Raw genomic sequence first — 24,668 nt, forward strand, 5'->3', positions numbered from 1 at the left:
GTTCTTGTGACTATATATATATATATATATATATATATATATATATATATATATATATATATATATATATATATATATATGGTAAATGGGTCATTCAAAAATACAAGGGGCAGTACATTCTGTCATCCACTTATTGTAATGTCTTCTATAAAGTCAATACAATGTCAAAAAGAAAACATGATTTCAAACATCAGATTCTAGCAAGTGCTGTATCTGAGTAAACAGCATTAGTCTTAAAAGTACTGTACAAGTCATCTTTAAAATAATAAATTGAACTGACTTAGTTAGCTTTAGACTTAGCTAGTATCTGAAAAATATTTAACAAATAAACTAACCAGATAATAATCAGATTTTAATTAAATTTAGTTTGATAAAGTATAATGAATGAATGAACACAACAAATTGATAAATCTAGTAACAATCCTGATAAACTGCAAAAACTTAAAAAATAAATAAATATTTTAAATTGTCTGGTCCATACCTTTCTTAACAACAACAAAAAAAACTAACTAGAATCAAGTGTTTAGCTTCAGGGTGCTACGATAAGATAAAGAATATGAACATGAAAATTAAACAGACAGGTTTTAAGGCAGCACAGTTGTTGTTCAATATAGGCAAGGAGACAGCCATACTGTTAATGTTTAAATATTATATGCTCTTAGGTTAAAGCACAGTATCCTAGAACTGTAAATTTAATGTCAAACATAACGAGCAGGCCATCTTTAAATTATTTGAGTAAAGATAAATGTAACTGATGTATCATGTTACTCATTTTATCAATTACTCTACAAAAATGATGCTGTAATTCTAAATGACACCATTTGTTCACTCCAACCTGGAATATCCAAATTTTTCTGACCAATTTCAATAATGAATATAGAAAATATCAAAAACATTAATGCCTAACATCCTGGAAATTCCGTCTATTTGTCTAGGCTTTATGTTAATGGCTAAATATCAGATTTTAATGGACATAATTTAAAGGAATAAGTCTCAAAATAAATACATAAAATAAACAGAAGTGACTTAAAAGGTTACAGAAGAAAGTAGTTTAATTGAGTAAAATTATGTACAAAACATTATTTGTTTAAAGGCAAAATCATCTTTTGGAGTAATTCTGCTTCAGCATTACCCTGGGTTGTACTCATGGCAAAAAGTTTCCAGTACAAAAAAAGTCATTATTGATAGTAAAGTCTTCTCAACCCACACTTAAGCAACTATTATCGGACTATATATAAAAATATACAGTGGAATATTTTAACAATTAACTAGATGAATCCAGTCGTCCACAATGGTTCATGTGGTTGCTTCCATATGAAGGACTTTCATGGCTTCCGAGATCATACCACTTGTATCGATCTGTCCATAGATCCCAACAAGGAAAGCTTTGTGCAGCAAAATACTTGCATGTTCTGTGAAATGAAACACAAAATGTATTACCAAAGAGCAACTTACTTTGGTCAGAAACCACAGAGTTAATTCCTCCACTGGGAGAGTTTAAAGTATATGGGGCCAGGCAATATCTTTGTCTTGGCTCCCCCAGACAGGCTTATTTTCACCAGCACACTGACCAGTCAGCTCTCCTCGCTGGTCAAGAGACCACAGCATATATGTTATCAAATCAAATACTGACACCATTAAAAATTCAAAAGTACCACGTTGCATCTTTTATAACTATTTCTGTAATACTTTCAAAGCAATTTGAGCTATACTTACAAATTAAAAGCAGCTATAAAAATAAACGTTGCTAATTACTCTCCTACTCCTACAATGCAGCCCCTCCAACATTTTATCCTTGAAATCCACAAGGGATGTATAATTATTAGTTGTACTATTTGTAATATATTCTATTAAACAAAATATTTTGAGACCGAAAACATAACATCCAAATAATAGTGCTATTAAACCTACAGTACAATTATGTGACTTGTCTCAACAATACAATGTAGATGTTTGTAATTAACTGCTGGATAAGATATTGTACACTGTAACATGTTCTATTTACACACTAGTTCATTTTTGGGATATGGAATATAGCCCTTCACTAAACATTCTCTGATCCTCTGTTGTCTTTAAATCTGAGAACTGACAAGATTAAAGGGAGTTACAGAACTTAATCTATACGCAAACTCAGGAACAACACTCAAGAAATCAGTATGTTTCCTTTAACAGTTAAATCTTAAAGTCACATCTTCATGCATTTTTTAATGGTTATGATGACAGGGTTATTTATCACTAGATAAAGGACCCCGTAATATCCAGGATAAAATTAACCAAAAAGTCAGCTAATTGAACGTAGTTTGTATTTGGCTTTTGCACACATCATTGGTATTGACTTATGGTTAAGGTTGCCGTTGAGTGAATCACATTTATGAAAAATAATTCCTACCCTTGACATCATGTGGGTGGTTATTTTACATGAGTAAAAATTATACTAATAGAAAAAAATAGAAAGTAAATTTGTTACATTGGTACTGTATAGATTTAAAAGTAACATTTTTTTTTTAATTTTTCATAAAAGCTGACCTAGTGAGGGGCAGAAGCAATGACCTGCCCTCAGCAGTTTAATTGTCAAATGTTTAAGCATAAAAACCATCTTACCTAATTACAGACATAAGGCACTAGTTTTTCAAAGTGTACTTTTAATATGCTAAAATATACGAGAGGTTACTTTTGTATGTTGCCATCAACACCTGCCTGTCACGCTGAAAGTGTTTCTTTTACAGCATTGTTTATATACAGTTGCTTTGAAAATCAACATGGACAAAATAGAAATTGGCAGTTGGGAAATTTCCTAAAAAGGCAGACTAAGACAAAGCTGGTACCCCAAATACTTATAATTTATAAGAAATGATTATAAACACTAGGTGATACTATACATGTTGTAAGATAAAGTGGGTATTCCAAATATGTAGTCTTCTTTTCGAGTCCTTAAAACCAAAAGTTTCATATGCCATTCCAATGGTGATCACAAGCTATGGTTTTGTTGCTGGCCGCGGTGAGGTCCTCCATGGTTTATCCAGGAATCAGCAGATCAGGAGGTGTTCCATGGTCTGTCTTTCCCCGCAGATGCACAGGTCGCTGTCATCAGAGTATCCCCACTTGGTCATGTTGATTTTGGATCTGCTAGTCCTGGTGCGCAGGCAGTTAAGTCTTTAACCATGTTGGCCAGTCTAGGTCACCTCCAGCAGGTAGATGTTCTCTCACTTCTGTGCTAATGCCGTCGATTGTGTTGATGTTTCTGTTGCATTTGCTCCATAAGTCCAATCTTGTTGCTGTTGGGCCTAGAGGTGTCTCCAGCATGAAGTTTTTACAAGATTTGAGGCGTTTGGGCATACATTGGGTGTCTGGGGTCCTCTAGTTTTTCCTGTTTACTCGCTACATTTCTTCTTATGTCTGGGGGAGCAATGCCGGCCAAGATGTAGAGGGTGTTGATGGGTGTCGGTTTTAGGCATCGTGTGATGTAGCAACAGCTCTCATTGAGCGCAGGGTCGAGTTTTTTGGCATTTGATGACCACTCCCAAACTGGACACGCATATTCTTCTGTGGAGTAGCAGAGTGCAAGTGCAGAGGAGCTCAAGGTGATAGGGTTGGCACCCCATCTGGTGTTGGCTAGTTCCCTGGGGACGACACTACGAGTGCTAACTTTTATTTTCCTCTACTACATATTCCATTCCAAATATGTAGTAAATTATCATATTAAATTTGATGTCTTAGTGATAATCTGCTTCATGAATTAGATTACAAAACTTGATTATTGCCAACAACTCAGATCAAAATGACCATATTCTTTTCAATTTGGCTTTTTAAAGGCACATCCAGAACAATGATAGTTGTTATCATACTTGCAATCTTTCTTTGAAGCTTTTCTAAAAAATGAATGCACTTGCCTCAGCCAGCCGCATGTGATTTGATCTGTCCATGAACATGAGTGGAATAATGGCTCTACATGAGATAATGACTAACTTTTAATTGCTAGTATTATTATGTACACTATCTCTATTTTACTGCACAAATCCAAAGTTAGGTGTTGGATGTCTTTGTATTACCTGTTAGGTTTAGCTCATGAACCATGACTGCTTTTGCAGTATTTAGTCTATCAATTCACTGCAACAGATAACATGCTGTGAAATATTGTATTTGACCATAAATGTTCTGCATTCTGCTGTCCAATAAGAAGGGGGAAGTATGAATGTCATGTTTTATATTTCATCAAGTCAATAAAATAAGATTGCTGTCCAGTTTGAGAATATTTTTTATAGGGAAAATTCAGAAGTGCATGACTATTCAGTGTCAATAGCCTAAAGTTTATAAAACGTTTTCATGTCAAGTATAATGAAAAAAGGTACAGCATTAACTATGTATTATAGGTACACATAAGCAGGAAAAAAAGCAAACTTGTTCTTCACTATATGTAGAAATGGCTTTCCTGAAATCAGGTAAAAATTATTTTTGCAAATATGCAGCTTGAACAACTGGGGAAGAGAAAACATTTTGCACAAATGTGGATTGATTAAATTTCACTGTTTACCTTGACAAAGAAGGGTGTAGTCTGGAAGATGCCTCAGAGCTGTCTGTACAACATCAAAGTTAGTACTTCCCATGCAGTACATAAATGTTGGCAGGAAGTCAGCAGCCATGCTTAGTTAAAAAAAAGTAAATAAATCAATTAAGAAATGACAAAAGTTATGTGGACTTCTGCAGCCTCTATGATCAGACCATAAAAGAGAAAAGACTCTGAACAATAGTCTAGAGACAGAGTTAGGTTTTTATTCTTGACTGATTAGAGCTCCAACACTTCTCATAAATGACAATAATTGACAAATCATGGTGGATACACTTCATAAATGTCTACACTACTGCTCAAAAGGTTCAGTTTTATCAGCTGTTACTTAAATTTGCCTAACGCATAAGTTGTTAACTCTCAGAAACTCATATTCTGTATCTGTTGTGTTTTCTCCAGTTTAAAATTTCCTTCTGATGGTATAAGAAACTATATTAACTGAAACACAAGTTTTGCATACATAATTAAATGCTGTTGCTACCCATAGAAATCTTTTGATGCCAACATTTAAATTCTCCAGTAATACACTAGAGAATTATATCAGTGAGTTGATGTTTTAATTTTACAAACCATAGTTTAATTTTTTCACCTTATGATGAAAAGCTTTCTCCTTTTATCCATCCAGATTTGAAACCTACTTATTTCAAAGGCTTGCTAAGAAGCACACCCTATGCCTGAATTACCAGGTTACATACTAGGTGTGGCAAAAATCCACAGTAGGACACATTAACAAATATACTTAAGATCAGATCAACAAGTATTTGGACAGTGACACAATTTTCATAATTTTGGCTCTGTACACCACCACAATGTATTTGAAACAAAGCAATCAAGAAGTATAGACCTTCAGCTTTAATTCAAGGGGTTTAAAAAAAATATGGAATAAGTTGTTTAGAAAAGACATATTTTTATACACGGTCCCCCTATTTTCAGGGGCTCAAATGTATTTGGACAAACTACTATAATCATAATGATATATAATGATCCATTTTAAATATTTGGTTGAAAATCCTTTACAATCAATGACTGCCTAAAGTCTGGAACCCATGACCATCTCCAAATGGTGGGTTTATACACTAGTGATACTTTGCCAGGCATTTACTGCAGCTACTTGATCTTAGTTTCCTTTCTCCAAAGAAAACTGTTCCAGAACTGGACAGGCTTTTAAAAATGATTTCTGTCAAAATCTAATCTGTCCTTCCTACGTTTGAGGTTTACCAGTGGTTTGCGCTTTGTGGTAAACCATCTGTGTTTACTTTTAATGAAGTCTTCCACTGACTGTAGACTTTGGCAATGATAGGTCTATCACCCGAAGAGTGCTCTTTCTTGGTTTGGCTAAATGTTTAGAAGGTGTTCTATTTCACCATGCAAAACAGTTGTCTTCTGTGGCTTTCCAGACTGTCCGGTGTCACTGAGTTCACATTGACAATTTCCAAATGCAAATTCCACACTTGGAATCAATTCCAGACCCTTTACCTGCTTAATAGTTAATGAAATACTGTGTGAACTGCTCCCACCTGGGTACGGAACAGCTTGTCAGTCAAATCTCTTTATACTTTTGAACACCTGGCACCTCATGTATAAACGGTGCATACGCACAGAAATGTTGCATAAGAATGTTTCCACGTTCGAATCGCGATTTATAAAACCTACACTTGGCGTAAAGCCACGCACATTTTCACGGTACCTCACGGTGCCGCAGTGCTAGCAAGTTCACGTATTGTTCCTGCCTTGCGCACTGTATATTTGCTGAGGCTGGCGTGACACTGGAAGGATAGATGGATAGAATAATTAAACACATACTATGAAGATATTTCAATGTTCCTTAAAAGTTCTGAAGAATCGTCGTTGTAAGCTTACAGATGGCTTAACGTCTATTACAGAGCTGATTGTTTGGCAATTGGGTATTTGGGGAAAGAAAAGTAAGGACAGGAATTGCAGGTTAATACATTTAAAAGAGACAGTACTGCTACAATAAATTATTTCATCGAAGGTCGCGCATGGCGCAGCAGCATCTTGTGTGAGACATGAACAATCACTGCGCCACCGTGTTCCCATGTTTAATAACATGCTTTCATTCCAATCATCATGAAAATGATATCATGTATACATCTCAGTATTTTAATTATTCAGAGAGCTGTAATATCACAAATGTAATGGATTCTGTGTCCTGTTGGAGAAAGAGAAAGAACGGAAGCACTTAGTGATTCACACACATAGAAGATCAAATACAAAACAAAGCATTTAACATGCTACTCTAGTTACGATGGGATTTGAGAAACTAGTAAATTAAATGAATTTAAGATGAAGTTTATGATGTTCTTCTTTAATGACAAAATAAACTACGTGATTAAAGTGGAAATTTCGAGATTAAAGTTGATATTTCGTGTCATTTTTTTTACACTGTGTTTTTGTCTGTACCCTAATAAGCTCAGACGATGGGCTACAACTCGCCTTTTCACGGCAAATTTTATAATGTGACTTCTTTTTTATTTTGGCACCGTGTGACTTTGTGAACTTGAGCTTTCTAGTTTCTCCCACATGCTATGTCACTCAATCAACTTCGTTTTGTTGATTATACCACTGTTTAAATCAACAAATAGTATGTTTTTCCTTTGCCTCCACTTGGTATTCGCTGAAATTCTTATCATTTCCCCCGTGCTTTTCCCATTGTCTTTTCACTGAAAGCTGAGCTTAAAGGCTATTTATATTGAAGATTCGCATATTCAAAGAAGCGTAATTCTGGGAGGAATTGGGGCGGGACAGCACGAGTGTTACTTTTCACGCTGACTGGGATTTATGTAGCGGAAGAACGTGGAAGTTGGAGTACGCACAGATTCCTGCATCTAGTTTTTTCTGTGTGTAAGTACATTTCGAATTTTGTGCTTACGTCATGTTATAGTGCGAATTCTACGCTGGGCGTTAAGCATGAGGCCCCTGGAAACTGGGGAGCAGGTAGGGGGATTTATGCAGAAAAATGTCTGACATCAGTAAACAGCTAATATGACATTTTTGGTGAACCCTTAAATTAAAGCTGAAAGTCTACTATACACTTCAATCACATAATGACTGCTTTATTTCAAATCCATTGTGGTGGCGTACAGAGTCAAAATTATGAAAATTGTGCTACTGTCTAAATACCTATTGATCCAACTGTACATTCATTTATATAACATTGCTTTCTAACCAAACAGAACACTTCCTATGCCTGTGACATCTCACTTGTGATATTGAAGGCAGCCAGGATACCTGCAAGGTGCTATATACAAAAATAATACTTGGTTGATTAAAAAAGGATTTTTAAGGCAAACAGATTGTACAAAAATAAGAATATCAATTTCTCATAACTGATGTTCTTCAATAAATTGTAAAAGAAAGTCTAATAGGATCAATAAAATATAAAATATGTCTGCTTTACCATGGACTGTTTTGGATACATCGGAGGGCCAGGCTGAATGCCATGTTGCGACACAGCTCCTCTGGGGAGGCCATCAGTCTTTGTAGATCATTCTAATAAAAAACATACCACTTTCAATTATTTGCTTATGCATATATTTGAATATTACCAACACAACAACTTAAAACAAAAAACAAGTTAGTTTAAACATTTATTGAATTTGCTTATGTCTCATAAAAGTCACTGAAGCTTTGTAGGCATAACTCAGTTTCTCTTGTGGAAGACAATGAAATTATAGCCTTGTGTGAAACAATTCCCAAAGTCAGCCTCAGAAACTTTGCGGCTAAAGGGCTATTCTGTTCATAATGGTTTGAAACTGAAAATGAAATATAATGATATGGTCATCTAACATGAAAAAGCTTTAATTACAACTGTCAATCAGCATTCTTTACAACTGAAAAGAGGTTGTTGGGTTTGTAAAGGGCATAAACGTCAAGTGCAAAAGACCTGCTAGTTGATTAAGTACATGGGCAACATAAAGTCGTCATTACGAATTATGCTTCACTAAAATTGTTTTTAAAAATAAAACCAAGCTATTTATTGAAAATAAAAACTCAACATTTAGTTTCTCCAGGTTCTTTACTTCAAAACATTTCTTATATTATTCCACAAACTCCTTGATCTTGTTTTATAGTGTTCTGCAGTTTCTGCATGAGTTTGGTTGCAATGTGTGTGCTGAAATCTCAATTAACAGTAAACAAGCAACAATTAGAAACTTTCTGTTTGCAAAGGGTGTGTGTGTCTGGGGGATGGGTGGTAACAGGGAGAGCTTAAACATTTTTAAAGAGTGACATTGTAGCCTGGCAGGTAAGCAATCGACTTTAAAGAATATGGCCAGTCTCCACTTCTGACTCAATGTGTAACTTGAAGCAAATCACTATAAGTAAATGCATCTCCAATAGTAAATGAAAAGAAAAACATATTGTGTGTATATATATATATATATATATATATACACATATATACAGTGGTGTGAAAAACTATTTGCCCCCTTCCTGATTTCTTATTCTTTTGCATGTTTGTCACACAAAATGTTTCTGATCATCAAACACATTTAACCATTAGTCAAATATAACACAAGTAAACACAAAATGCAGTTTTTAAATGATGGTTTTATTATTTAGGGAGAAAAAATCCAAACCTACATGGCCCTGTGTGAAAAAGTAATTGCCCCTGAACCTAATAACTGGCTGGGCCACCCTTAGCAGCAATAACTGCAATCAAGCGTTGCGATAACTTGCAATGAGTCTTTACAGCTCTGGAGGAATTTTGGCCCACTCATCTTTGCAGAATTGTTGCATTCAGCTTTATTTGAGGGTTTTCTAGCATGAACCGCATTTTTAAGGTCATGCCATAGCATCTCAATTGGATTTAGGTCAAGACTTTGACTAGGCCACTCCAAAGTCTTCATTTTGTTTTTCTTCAGCCATTCAGAGGTGGATTTGCTGGTGTGTTTTGGGTCATTGTCCTGTTGCAGCACCCAAGATCGCTTCAGCTTGAGTTGACGAACAGATGGCGGACATTCTCCTTCAGGATTTTTGGTAGACAGTAGAATTCATGGTTCCATCTATCACAGCAAGCCTTCCAGGTCCTGAAGCAGCAAAACAACCCCAGACCATCACACTACCACCACCATATTTTACTGTTGGTATGATGTTCTTTTTCTGAAATGCTGTGTTCCTTTTACGCCAGATGTAACGGGACATTTGCTTTCCAAAAAGTTCAACTTTTGTCTCATCAGTCCACAAGGTATTTTCCCAAAAGTCTTGGCAATCACTGAGATGTTTCTTAGCAAAATTGAGACGAGCCCTAATGTTCTTTTTGCTTAACAGTGGTTTCGCGTCTTGAAATCTGCCATGCAGGCCGTTTTGCCCAGTCTCTTTCTTATGGTGGAGTCGTGAACACTGACCTTAATTGAGGCAAGTGAGGCCTACAGTTCTTTAGACGTTGTCCTGGGGTCTTTTGTGACCTCTCGGATGAGTCGTCTCTGCGCTCTTGGGGTAATTTTGGTCGGCCGGCAACTTCTGGGAAGGTTCACCATTGTTCCATGTCTTTGCCATTTGTGGATAATGGCTCTCATTGTGGTTCGCTGGAGTCCCAAAGCTTTAGAAATGGCTTTATAACCTTTACCAGACTGATAGATCTCAATTATTTCTGTTCTCATTTGTTCCTGAATTTCTTTGGATCTTGGCATGATGTCTCGCTTTTGAGGTGCTTTTGGTCTACTTCTCTGTGTCAGGCAGCTCCTATTTAAGTGATTTCTTGATTGAAACAGATGTGGCAGTAATCAGGCCAGGGGGTAGCTACGGAAATTGAACTCAGGTGTGATACACCACAGTTAGGTTATTTTTAACAAGGGGCAATTACTTTTTCACACAGGGCCATGTAGGTTTGGATTTTTTTTCTCCCTAAATAATAAAAACCATCATTTAAAAACTGCATTTTGTGTTTACTTGTGTTATATTTGACTAACGGTTAAATGTGTTTGATGATCACAAACATTTTGTGTGACAAACATGCAAAAGAATAAGAAATCAGGAAGGGGGCAAATAGTTTTTCACACCACTGTATGTATATATATATTTATATATATATATTGTCACTGATGGCCGGGACCCTTACCCGGTTGGGACACCTCTTCACTGGAAGGATTGGGGAAGCAAGCCTGGTCAGGGTGTTACCTCCCCCAGGATACTAGATAGCAGACTCATGGGTTGCAGTGGTGCCTTGGACTCCCGCAGGGCTTCATGGGAGATTGAGTTGTCTATAGCCCTGTTGGAATCCGGAGGTACCGCCTGGGGCCTCTGGAGCTGTTCCTGAGCCCATGTGGGTGGTTCTTCCGCCACACCTAGATGTGCTGCCGGAAGTGGGACAACAAGCACCTGAAGCACTTTTGGGTGCCTTTTATAAAGGGCCAGTGGACATTACTCAATGTGCCATAATCGGGAGGAGGGAGACAAAGCTTGCTGAGGAGGAATGAAGAGCCCCAAAGAGCGCTGAAGAAAAACGAATAATTTATTCGTGAGATACACGTTTAATGAGAAGACACGAGGTATAAACGAGACTTTGGATCACTTTTTAACGGAGTTAAAATTGCTGTAGTGAGAAACTTTTAAGTGCCGGGGCTTAGCTAACATTAAATAACGCTGTGGACATCACGAGATCACAGAAGATAGCACAGGCACAGCTCAGAAGCTTCGATGCATGTACTCCGAGCGGCTCACGTGAATGGACTATGAACGCAGTAAGCAGAGAAAACAAGACCTCTAAAGAGCGCGAAGAGTTTTGCTCACGTGAACGTGTCTGCAAAAAGTGGCGTTTCCTGCACTGCAAAAATACTACAAAAGTCAGGCAGCCGGCGCGCGTAGCTGTGCCGGCCTTTGAGACGCTGACTGCGCTTCTGCCTTAAGTGAAAGTAAACACTTTTAAAATTTCCCCCCTTCCCATGAGCTATAGCCCAGACAAGTGCAAACATGGGATCCCTTTTCTACACCGCAGCAAACTAATATTAAGGCGCTTTGCACTTCCTTTTGCACGTATATGATTATGAGGTCATCAGTTCGGATTATGAAGACACGCACAGGAGTGGAGTACCATCAGTGCCATCACAGCCAATTAATGGCAGGGACGTCTCACCAGTCTACACAAGACCCACCGCGACTGTCCCCAAAAGTAGCTCATATCGTCAGCGAAGACATCTCTCTACACTATATAAAAGAAAAAGGCAACTTTCCTTTCTTTACACCTTTTTTCCTTTTATCCCAAACCAAAGCCTTTCTCTCTTAACACTGCAGAGGACACAAAACTAATTTTCTTTAATTGCTGGTAATGCCGGTAAGGCACATTACCAGAGGCAGAAATTTGGACGTTCACATAGAAAATGTAATTTCTATACCACTGCCGTCGTGTAGCGCCTTTCAAAAGGGATCTACTACCGAGAGATCATCCATATACATTTTAGCTGCTGTTAGTACTACTTACGTGTTGTGTTACACCGTCGTTAAAATGTAGTTTACTCGAAACCACTCCAGTAATGCTCAATGTAGCTTTACTTCTTAAAACGTTAATGTTTTACTGTTTAATAACTTATACACTACATTTTATTATTTTTCCCTTGCACTCAGTGACCAAAGCTATACACACACATATAGACACATACATATATATACACATATGTATACCTGTGTGTATGTATGTATGTGTGTATATATAATGTAGATAGGTGTGTATGTGTATATATAGACGAAAACAACCTCGTGACGCTGCGGCCAAATACACAAAACAATTACTTTGACAATCATGTTACGTTATTTTCAAAATGTTTCCTTTTCTTTTCTTTACTTCTTTAACACACTACTTCTCCGCTGCGAAGCGCGGGTATTTTGTTAGTTATAAAATATAGAGAGATATATACAGTATGTACAGAGAGAGAGAGAGAGAGAGAAAGACAGACATACAGAAAAACCTGGAAAATAATATTGATTTGTGACCACTATTGAAATGGCACTATATAAATTGTTCTAAATATACTTTATTTTTGACACTAACCTAGCTTTACACTTATAGTGATTATTTCGACACAAAGCTGCTAAAAATGTGAAATTTCAGGGACATTTGTGACAGAATAGCAGAACAAAGCATGCTAGGAAAAAATGCCAAAAAAAACCCAAAAACAAAAAAACACACTTTTTCTCAAAGCTGAGTATCTGTAGTATAACCTCCTCCTCTCCTTTACACTGGTGATGTAAATAAAAAAAATTTCAATTAACAAAATTTAAGGTTTTGGCTTTTTGAAAATATTAATTATAGCCTAACACACTTCCACTACTAACCTAAAATAATCCTCAACAGACAGGCAGATAAAACTATACATTTTTTGACACACTCAATGCCTGAAATAAAATAATTTTAAGACATTCTTAACATACTGTTGTATTAAAATATTTAAGACTACACAGAAAATTAAAAGCCTAAGTCATACTTATCTAAGTGCAAAGGAAATGCACAAGAGGTGCCATTTTATAACAAGAAAAAGCCATTTGTACAAACACACAGGCTGAATAACAGAAAGTAAAATTCTGAGAAAAAAGTTCTCTCTAGAGTGGTTAAAATCCATATATATATATATTTTTTTCAGAAATTGCATGTGCTGGGCAAACATTTACACCTGAATCAAAAACACAGACAGCAGTATGATTACAATCAGAGCTTCAAATGAATAGTGGAAACAGCTTGCCAGTGTTTTTATTTTCTATTTCATTAGCAGCCCGAGGCTAATTCATCAACTCCAGCTTATTCTCTTTGTTTTCACAGTTCTATTTGGAGTCATTCTTTCATCACCTCTCTCATTCTCTCACTGTGTATAGTTATAATGGAAGTGAGTAACACTTTACTTGTGGTTATACTTTGATAACGATAACTAAAAGATCATATAAAAACAAAAGTATCACTTAACACTCAGGAACAATGTGATTACTGTATGTATGATAGGATCTATAGACAGCACTGCACTGGCGTTGATTACCACTGTACTATATTGAAAATAGCATATACAACACAGCAGCTGTGTATAACCACATCCAGATAATCTAACACAATCATATAATTAAAACACTAAATAATGACTGCTGCTGCTACACAGAATGAATTTATGCTTTAGTATTTTGTAACTAAAATACATAGTGGAAAAACATGATAAAAACGCACTATACATATTTTATTCAGAAAACATTTGTAAATACTAAAGTTCTGTTCTTGTAAACCTGAAGTGAGTAATTTGCAATTGGAAAAGTGTGACCTATTGGTCAACAATTAAAACAAAAGTGCAGATAAGATTACCTTCTAATTCCATTGCCATTAAAATGATTAGATTAGCATGCATATATTTATGTGTCCTTTCCTAGTTTATGCACTTAAAACATTACCATGGATAATCCAACAAATGTTAGCTGTGATCATTTGCGAATAGGCCAATAAAACCCTTGAGAAATTTGATATCAGAAAAAATTTCATAGCATTTCTAATATATGCTGCATATAGCAGAAGAAACGATAATGAAGAAAAGCCATTTCTATCTAAAGTAATCTTTGCTAAACAGTGTCTTACCACAATTTATTTCCTTCTGTTTTGGACATATTGGACAGATCTCCTGAATTACCTGAAGTATTGCGCTGGACAAAGTGCTACCAAATATAACAGGAGATCAAAGCAGTGTTCTATACTGTTTTTTTTCAGCATACAGGCTTAAATTCATCTCTTTAACTGAATAATGACAAAGCTTTTCTAGTAGCAAAACAGTCCACTATTGAACATTGACAAAAATGGAAGGAATATATACAAACCAAAGAGTATGTCAACCAAACACCATTTCTGAAATCATTTTTGACAACCTTCCAGTTCTTTCAATTCGTGCTGCATTTAAAATATAATTCCATCAAGTGCCAGGTGTAAAGATTAGTATTAAATCTCAGATGAAGAAAAATTATTTGCTGTCTTGGTTAAAAAACTACAATTACCACCACAATTGTCTTCTAATTATAAATAATAACACATAGAATAAGCAGTTATCACTTTCAAAACTATACTACTGATTTAAAGGAATAAGCTAACTTTGGTATACGTGATGGCTGTTTTTCACTTTGAGCTGGAAAAAAAAACATATTAAGGACAATAATGCACTATTAAAATAATATATATTATTTCTTGCAGTATGTGTTTCTAGTAAGGGTAGACTTTGGAGGATAAATATGATGCATGAGCAGAGTAGGATGTTAACTTAGCAACTTATTTCAACATCTTGAAATCTACTCTCAGGCTGAATGTGCTGGGGTAGCCTGCTGGCAGTTGTTTGAAATTTTCTCCACTTGTACATGATCCCCTGGACAAAAGAATGGCTGACTTCCAATTTTTTGGATATCTCTTTAAATCCGTTCTCAGACTCACAAACATCTATAAACTTCTTTCTGAAGGCCTCAGAGATCTCTTATGATGTAAGAGCTGTTGTTGAAGTATGTGTCATCACAAAGAGGGAACTGAACTAAATGTGTGAGGTTTAAATAAGACCGATTCCTCCAAGATGATCTTTAATGATGTTCTAATTATGCGTACCTGATTCTAATTTTAGGTATTTGAGGTAGTGGTAAATGTAGGAGTGTACTTATTTTTTCCACATGTGAATTTTACTTTTATTTTTACTTAAAGTATACAATGGACTAAAAAAATGTAACTATGGCATAATGTTTGTTATAGTATATCACCCTATTTATAGATAGAATTTAAATGCAGATCAAATCTTGGTAGGTCCACATATGTCAAACAAAAAACCAATGGGTATACTTACTTTTTCACAACACTGTACATAAAGTTTAAAAACAATGGTGCAGTTTGAAAAAAATGTTCTTCACTATATGAAACTCTTACACCAAAATATTCTTTCGACGCAATACGTTGCAGTCAAATATACTTACCATAAAGTAGGGTAAAATTTCAGGGCTTCGCTTTGATTTCTCATCAACATCAGTGAGAACCTCTAGTGTACCTACAATGAAGACCAGATGAAATTATTTACTAGATTTACTCCGATTAATGACAAAGTCTGGCTTGATTAATTTGTACTTCTGAATGGACAACAGAACTGGTCATTTCCACATTCTACAAAAATTAAATGCCACAGTTCGTAATGCAGCTGACTTGAGTTTAGAGTATAAATCATGCAGATATGTGTCAAAACTTGTGAGGCTATCAGATGTAATACACTAACTTTTTCCCAATTATAGTAGATGTGTGAATGAGCTAAAGGAAAGTGATGTTTCAAACACTGTGATTAAACCATAGCACCTACAATTATCTGAGACACATACGGCTGTCTTACAGTGTAAGATCACTTACAGGGAATGACAGGAAAAGAAGGGGAAAAAAAATGTAAAAATGGATAATATTTCAAGGAGAAGGACTTCAAGTACAACACACAGAAAATTAGCCGAAGTACCTGGTGTTGCCCAGGTATATTTGAAGGAAAGGGCAGTCTTCTGTGCCTAGTCCAAGGAAGGTGCAGGTAAGGTATGGTAGGCACACAAGGTGTAGCTTGGGGTCAGAAAAATGGCTTATAAGGCAAGGCAGAGTGAGAGAGAACCACTATACATATCGACATGATGCTAAGAAATATGCAGACACACTGACAGGAAATAATAGAGCTTACAGCGTCCAAGTATCTCTACAGGTGCCACTCCTCTCAAAGTATAAGTGCCTAGGGTGAAAGTTTTAAGACACTGCTAAGTATTCTGAAGGGCTGCCCAGTCAAGAACGACGTACAGATGGTTGTGTCAACAACTAATATCCTGAAAGGCCAAGGCCATGTTATTGGCTCGAGGTTAACAGATGATCTTTTATGAATAATTCTAATCTTATAATTTGCTTGAGAAATGAATATAAATGATCACTCTGATTCTAAGCTTGAGCTAAAGAAAACAGCTGTACATTATATACAGTATTACTGAATTTTTACCTTTACTAACACTCCTGTGTATTTATGTCAGAAATACTTGAAATTTACTGTAATACTATGGTGTGGAATAATTTTACTCTGGTGAATGGGTGCCCCTTTAATTATTATTGCTATAATTATTAATAAATTTAAACCTTTATCAAGGCCAGGTTAAAAATAACATATCCACATTTTATTACCTTCCAATGATTCATTCGTGGAAATATTTTTTAAGTACTTTGTCACATCAGATGCTGTTAATGAAGCAGAAGCAGATATGCTGACCAAAGGCAAGGATCCCGTGGTTGACTCCTCTGTTACTCAAAAAAAAAAAAGAAAACAAAACAAATCCTTTGCATTAATATCTTCACAAATTATCAATATTCTTTTATTCAAATTCTTTAAAGGTTATGAAGACTCAGTTGTTCTTTCTTTGGTCCACAATAATCTTTGTATAGTAAAAGTCAATGGATTCTAAAAGGCAATGGAATTGAACTGTTAGCCACAATTAGCTGGTTCAGTCCCCTACCATTGTCTCATCACATGACTCTCAACAAATCGCCTGATTTTCTTTGTATACCAACTGCAAATTTTTCTACAAAAAGTCACAGCTAAGTAAATAAAAGGAACTGATGATTTAAAAAAGGAAAATGCACACACTCTTATTAAAGAAATTTGTTCTGCTCTCTCATCTTTAACTGCTTTTAGTACCGTCAATTCTTGTTAACTACAGGGGTTACATTCCTGAAAACACCACCTAGAAACGGAAACCACGGATACTGAATTATTGAATCTACAGGAAAATAAGGTTGGATTCTAGCAGGCCCTGTTCACTGTACACTTTTGCTACCCAATACAATAAACACATAATACTGCAAACCGATAATTAACGTAAAACACTGAGAACATGTTGAATGCAATCATAACGTAGAGAATTGTTAGCACTTCAGAAACGTCAAGAATTAAGACATTAAAATGTGTCACTGAAGCAGACAAGTACATACCTGGGACTTTTCAGCTGAAAACAGAGAGAGGGAGGGAGGGAGGGAGTTAGGCAGCCGTGGGAGGCGAGCTGGACTAGGCCAGGCAGGGGGACAAAGGGTTGAGCAGATGCACCAGCCCTTAGCTTTCACTTCTCAAGGCTCAGTAATGATCCTTCTGTAGGTTCACATTCAGAAACTTTGTTACAAATTTTACTTCCTCTAGATAGTCGAGTTTGACCAGAAGCAATGAACGACTAAGGTAGGGTTATTCCCAGGATCTCACTAAACCATGCAATTAGTAGTAGCAATGAGTGATGTCTACAAAGGGCAGGGACTTAATCAGTGCAAATTTCTACAGTTACTGCCAATTTCTTGTTCAAAGGGGACAATCGCACATGTTGCTGCTGGCCTCGGAGAATTTTTTTTCTACTCTGCGAAGCCACAAATAGGTGTGAATACACTGCTGATGTTGTAAAATAGGTTACACTGTTTTCAAGACGCACATGAATAAATCGAATCTACGGAGAGTGAGGATTTGCTCCCTTTCAAAATTGGAGCAGGCTTTATTAGCCTGGGGCAAATCTTGCTTAAATTAATTTTCAAATAATATCAAACATCCTTAAAATTACCATGTTATACTGGTTTCATACTGCAAATTACATTTTTGTATTTTTAATAATAAAGCACTAACAATACATATTACAGATTGTGAGATACAGAATGTGCACCGTAATCATTTGGTGCCTGTCTGTACTTTATTTCCCATAAATACATTTTAGTTTATAATGGTACATGTAATGTGAAATGTTTTTGATATACTGTATAGTGAGAATGTAAGAGTTAAAGAAGGGTTAACCTGATCTTCTGAGTTTTCATTATTTCCATTACTGTGTGACTTTTTATGTTACAATCTGCTATCTCTTTCTAAATAGATCATACACATATACATGTGATGTTTATGAGATAAAAGCATAACAATGATTCTATATACTAGCAGCAATATATATTAATTTTAATTAATAAACATTTTATATACGGTATCTTCTTATATAATACGGTACCGTGGCTGTTCGTTTGTCTGTCCAAGATTTTAAATCACCTGTAGCTCGCAAACCGTTCGACCTATTGACCTGAAATTTGGTACACATATGCTACGTGACCTCTACTGTCCACTGTCGGGGTGATGATTGACCTCCAAGGTCAAAAGATCAACCCCAAAGGTCAAGGTGAAAAATCAAATAACCTGTAGCCTTAAATTTGGTAAACATATACTACACTGAAACTCTGCACTACAGTTTTACATTAAAAGCAAAGAATTTTTGAATTATTACTCTTTTTATTTTATTGTAGAATCAACTCTCGGTAGCAGGCTGCAGGGCGGCTGTATGGTGGATGCGTACGGGTGTGATGTATGGTCAAGTCAAGTGGATTCACTGCACGTTACTATGCAGTATGCCGTTACTGGTGTATGACAATGGTATATACAGTATTTATTTGTTTATCTGTAAAGTCTTTCAAGAATCCAGTTGAGTTGTATTTTCATTTATTGTCATTTGATTCAAAACCTACTGCAAAATTAGGGAACATGTTATTGGTAGAACACTAGCAGTCAACTGTTTTCTGCAATTCTTTTTCAAGACAAATTACAGAAAATTAATCGTAGTATAATAATAGTCACATTAGTAGGTTACAAGGCAATATCTGTAAATTAGGCTAAAGACAGGGATTTAAAGCAAACATGATTTAGGCTCCAGAATAGTTATGTTGGCTCTCACCTTCTCTGTCCTCCATACTGTTGTCTGTAGGTCCACTTTTCACAGGGAGAGTAAGGACAGCAAGAAGAGATTTCAGCTGCATGAGGTCAGGGTTTTCTGAAGACAAACCTCTGCACCAAAATAAAAACATGTTTCAATTCTGAAACGTGTAAAATCCAGTAAGTCCACCCCAAAATTTCCACTACCTCAAAACTGATTAAGTCATGATAAGTGAACATCTGAATATGGCAACTGTTCAGGTGCTAGTAAACTTTCAAACATAAATTAATGACAACTACAAAATTTAATACTCTTCTTTAACTAGGGTAATCTAGGATAATACCCTTATTCATCCAGGGATGTGCATATTAGGTTAACTCCAAATTGGCTCCTGCATGAGTGTGAATGAGAATGTGCACATTAGCCAGACCTACAATTGACTTGCACCCTTCTCTGTCTAGGACCAGTTCCTGCCTTGTGTTCAGTGTTGCCAGGATTTGCTTTGGCAACCCGTGACCCTGGATTGTATTAATCAAGTTTAATAATAGTATGTTATTATTTATACAATTTTAAATCTCTGTGCAATATTCAGAAATACAAATATAAATAAAAAAGCCATTTCCGAACACTCAGCATTAAACAAGCGAAAGCTGACCTAAAGGTGCAAAATAATGCAGCATAAGTGCTTTATTATTTTTCAGCTAACATCAAAGCTAAAAATTTTGTGAGCTTGAAATGTCTGCAGCCTCTTAAAGCAATATGCAAGCAGATAATTTGATAAACAAGAATAACGCATTAAGATAAAACCTATTAAAATGGCATATCTCATGAAATGTTAAACAAAAATAAATATCTGAAAGTATACTAAAATCAGAACTGGTCCTGGATCAAGATCTTATCTGAGGGCTTATTTATTGGTCTTGGATTCAATAATCCCGAACTCAAACAGCAGTGTCTGAGGCAATGCCTGATAGAACACTACTGTCTAATGAACAATCTACTGCAATAACTTACAATATATTAAGATGCAAGTACACTGCCTTTCTTCAACTACAGAAGAGTTCTAAATCACCTACAACAACATAATGCAAAAGGGATGTCCTATTATACTTAAAACTGGAAAACTCTTATCTAATTTATAAGGAACAGTCCAAATGTTCTTTATAGCTTGTTAGGATTGTATTAACACTATCCACTTTAGTTTAGGTACTGCAAAAATGTATCTATTACTGATTTACTATTTTATAACAAGACAGTAACAATTTTCTTTTGGTCATAGTAACTTGCAAAGCATAAAAGTGTTCATGCCTACAATATAGCCTACTAAAATAACTTCACTTTGCAATGGCTAAAGTCAACTTAAATGAGACAAGTTTCTGTAGTTCCCTCATACTTACCATTAATCTTAACAGCATGTCAATGTGCCACACTGCATAAAAGTGAATAACCACTTTACAGATACTTTTAAATCTTAGTAAGACCAAAAGAAGTCTTTATTAATGTCTTGTTAACTGTAACTGTATATGAGTAATGCAGGCATTTTTTTGCAGTACCTAAACTTAAGTGTTACCAAAAAAAACTACATGCTGTGTATCCTGAAAGTTTACAAATGTGGCTCCGGGATTCTGCTTTAAGATGGTAGCCTCTCTTGGCCTTGTGATCTGGATCACAGAAAGCAATGTCACCATCACAAACACTTGTACTTCTGAACACCAAAGCTCTTAATACGTTTTCATTTTAATGGACACCTATATAATACAAGCCTTGGTGTGTATAATAATTAAATTCTGTCAGTCAATAACAAAAAAAAATAAAATAAAAAAACAAACAAAAAAAAAAGAACTTTTGAAAAGAAAAATAATGTAGATGTTATCATATATTATATTCATATATTAGCAATACTTTTCTGTAGATTCATTTGTTCAATAAATAAAATCAGTCTAAAGTACACTATTATTCTACAAAAGTTAGTCCTGACTAAACCCCAAACAAGATAAACGAAAGCCAATTTGGTTTATTTATTTATTTTTCAAAGAATTTCTCAAAGTAAAGTATCATGAATGAGCCTTCAATAATAAATTATTAGCGGTTTAAAACAAGATATACTCACAGAAAGATGTCTGAGTGCTTTTGAAGGTATGGAACAGCAGTACTAGCATCCTGAGTTATATACTTATGAATAAACTGGACAAATTTACTAATAAAAGTGGTAAGCAGACGAGCACACTTCCTGAAGTTCTAGGAGACAAATAAAGGAAATATTCTTTACTACAAGACTAGTGATTTAGTTTTCAAGGAAAATACAGTAAGATCTAAAATACAGTAAGTCAGAGCTTTAAATAATAAAATAGAATACTCAATCACTGAATAAAGAAAAAACATATAAATACTCAATTCAATGAATAAAGAACAAAACATTATCTGAAGAAATCAAACTGCTGTGCTGAAGGAATGGAAAGGAGCAGTTACATACCAGTTCTTGGCATTAATTTGCACTTTTGACTTCTCCAAAAAAGTCAGATTATATATCAGAAAAGAAAAGGTAAACACACAGTAAAGATTTTAGAGTAATTTATTTTTGGCTTATTGCTGTATGAGAAAAAAAAGTAGACATGAGCCTACCTGAAGGACCAGCATAAAAGACAACAAGCAGTCCTGAAGTGCTCCTTGATGTTCAGTATGAAACACAACTGGTTGCAACAGTTCCAGAATGGCCAACACATGAGTAAAAAAGGCTAAGTGGTTTTGCTGTTTGAATTCCTGGAAGTTCAAGTGAACGCGACCATGTAGAAGAGCAGCCACCATTGGCAGATGTCTAAAGAAATACAGAAACTATGATTAAAAATATTATACCAAATCAAAGTCCAACCATTTGCAATTTTAAACCATACAATTTTTTCGGACAGAAGAGTGTAAGTACAAATTTTGAAGAAGAATAAACAAAAGTGTCCTTCATAACTGCAGTAAAGTATATGACAACAATCATGAATGTGTGTTTCATAAGACAGAAAAATTGCAAAGTGCTAACGTGGCTTTGCAATTTTGTAATGAAATATAAATGCAAGGAAAGGTACAATAGCAGTAACAATAATAAAAAGTATACAATGGGGCAAGAGGATTCAGCAACAAAGATTTCCTTTCCAAGAAGAGCACAAATTAATATAAAAATTTAAAAAGGCAGGTTCAGTGAAATTTAATTTACCCTTTATCTATTTTTGTGTCCCGTTTTAAATTAATGCATTAAGTATAAGATGGCATAAAGAGGCTACAATCTTAACTGAATGAAAACATTAAGAAATTAAGGGTATAATCTTCCTAAAGAAGTAAGTACACACCCAACATTTTCTTAGCTAAGGCCAAAACAGCAATTTTCCTGAAATCCATTTATAGTAATCTGTTATTTGGTGAGCCTAATTGAATTTTAGGGTTGCTGGCCTTCGCTCTTACATTTCATTATATTTTTTATACATAAGAAGTTATGCCAATTATAATCTAAATGTTTGAAAGGGGGGACACCAAACATATTCAAAAACATACTGCACAAAAAGGGATCAAAAACTCAGTAGTGAGTGTTACATCATTTTATAATGGATCAAATTGTGAATAAAAGAACATTTTAAAAATAATAAAAATAGGAAATGTTTAGCATGACAAGTGGCATTTAAGTTAGCAAGCCATCATGAGGTTTGCAACAAACAGATTTAATTGATATAATCAGTGCACTTGATCTCTTAACTACATAAAATTTCAACGGTATGAAAAAAAGGGGCAAAGATATGAACATGCCATGTCCAAAGGGTTAGTGAACACTTTGTGCCTGTAAAACACTGCTGGCTATTTCACAAAGAAAACACCAGATATCACAAATAATAATGAAGATAAATGAAAAAGTAAAGCAATAAAAAAAAAAAAAAACTCAGAACCTCAGGAGGAGAACCGGATGTGCCACAGCTAATTTTCTGCAAGCCATATTGGCATCAGACATTCGATTTTCTGCTGACTTCGAGTCTCCAGTGTCTGCAAGTAATGTAAATAAGCGATGTACCAAAACATCCAGCTAGCACAGAAAAACAAAATAGGACAAGCAAACAAATCATTAACTCTCACAATTAGACAGACACTCTTTGTACAAAAATACACTGTAAGAAATAAAGTGTTGCTTGTATTATATATTTTTAATCCCAATCTTGTGGTCTGTAAATAAAAATTGCCTTACTGTATGATGAAACTTTATATAAAATGCAAGAATTAATTTTAAATCTAAACAACTATCACATATCTCTTGTGCTCATTAATTACAATTTTCCTCTTTTGTTCTTAAATATTCATTATTACAGAACAATAGACTATGTATAAATTCCCTGTAAGTTTTTTTCCCAATAATTTAAAACCTTTTTTCTTTTCACTGGATGAAAAAGTTAACTTGTTCAAGGGGATTGCAATAATTGCCCTTAAATGGTACAACTGATTAGAGCCAGTTATATTCTTCAATCATGCAGATCATTCTCTTTAGTTCATTTCTTTTTTCTAGATTACGTGTAAATATTTACTAACAACTTTAAAGCAGCACAGTGAAAAACAAAGTACATCTTGAATTACTGCTAGCAACACAAGATCTAATAAATTATGTTCTTGATTATGTACTATTACTGCATACCACAGCTTAGTGAAAACACACCTTACAGATGCTGCCTTCTGCTGCACCTTCACTATTAAGTATGGCATCTGGAAGGGTTATATGCTGGATCACCTTTGGTACCTGTAGGTATATCTGCAGCAGGAGGTTCTGGCATCGCTTGCTCATTATGCTACAGAAAAAAACAACAACACAACAGAAAGTTGCTCAAATCTAACAATTTCTTTTAAAATCCTTTGTATTCATCATAACTTTAAAGTCTACAGAAAACAATAAGGTTCAATATCTATTAATTTAAAGGTTCTACACAATAAATGACCTTCAAGTAGCATAAACACCCAGATTTGTGGCTGAACAAAGGTGTAAGATTTCTAAAAAGTAAACGATATTTAAAAAAAACAAATTTAGATAATAATACTATTTAATCAATGTGTTTTATAACAGTAACTATAAAATTCTTCACTTGCTATAATAATTCAAGATCAAAACATTCCCAAGATTTTAATCTATATTTACATGCTTTGTTTACCTTGCAAAAGTCTAACAAAGAAATCATTTTAACTACAAGCTTTACCAGTGTAATGAGTTTAAACGGCTACATAAAATACTTTTAGGAAAATTTTTTTGTCCAGTTAAGGTTTTTGTTTTTTAGATACTTAATTGCATTATATGAAATTGCAAAGCTTTACATTGTCCTCTTTGTTTACAATAGCTTATAAATGTCTTCACCTATCTGTATCCTGAAAACAATTTTTTTGATTACAATATGCTGTACATATATAGATAGAGCTA

At 35.0% G+C, this 24,668-nt stretch overlaps 1 protein-coding gene across 2 annotated transcripts in view; it reads right to left on the bottom strand.

Annotated features, from left to right (window-relative positions):
* Positions 1-1,034: 1,034 nt before the first annotated feature.
* Positions 1,035-24,668, bottom strand: part of ints1 (integrator complex subunit 1) — a 73,914-nt gene continuing 50,280 nt past the window's right edge. For both annotated transcript variants that reach the window (XM_039773965.1, XM_039773964.1), the window contains exons 39-48: positions 23,919-24,048; positions 23,164-23,297; positions 21,863-22,055; positions 21,351-21,478; positions 19,262-19,371; positions 16,704-16,817; positions 15,488-15,558; positions 7,983-8,074; positions 4,532-4,641; positions 1,035-1,412 (exon numbers count right to left, since the gene is read on the bottom strand). In XM_039773965.1, the coding sequence (XP_039629899.1) occupies positions 1,297-1,412; positions 4,532-4,641; positions 7,983-8,074; positions 15,488-15,558; positions 16,704-16,817; positions 19,262-19,371; positions 21,351-21,478; positions 21,863-22,055; positions 23,164-23,297; positions 23,919-24,048 (1,198 nt within the window). In that variant the 3' untranslated portion in view covers positions 1,035-1,296. The remainder of the gene's footprint in view (positions 1,413-4,531; positions 4,642-7,982; positions 8,075-15,487; positions 15,559-16,703; positions 16,818-19,261; positions 19,372-21,350; positions 21,479-21,862; positions 22,056-23,163; positions 23,298-23,918; positions 24,049-24,668) is intronic.

This window comes from Polypterus senegalus, chromosome 13, assembly GCF_016835505.1.
Source record: "Polypterus senegalus isolate Bchr_013 chromosome 13, ASM1683550v1, whole genome shotgun sequence".
NCBI classification, from domain to species: Eukaryota; Metazoa; Chordata; class Cladistia; order Polypteriformes; family Polypteridae; genus Polypterus; species Polypterus senegalus.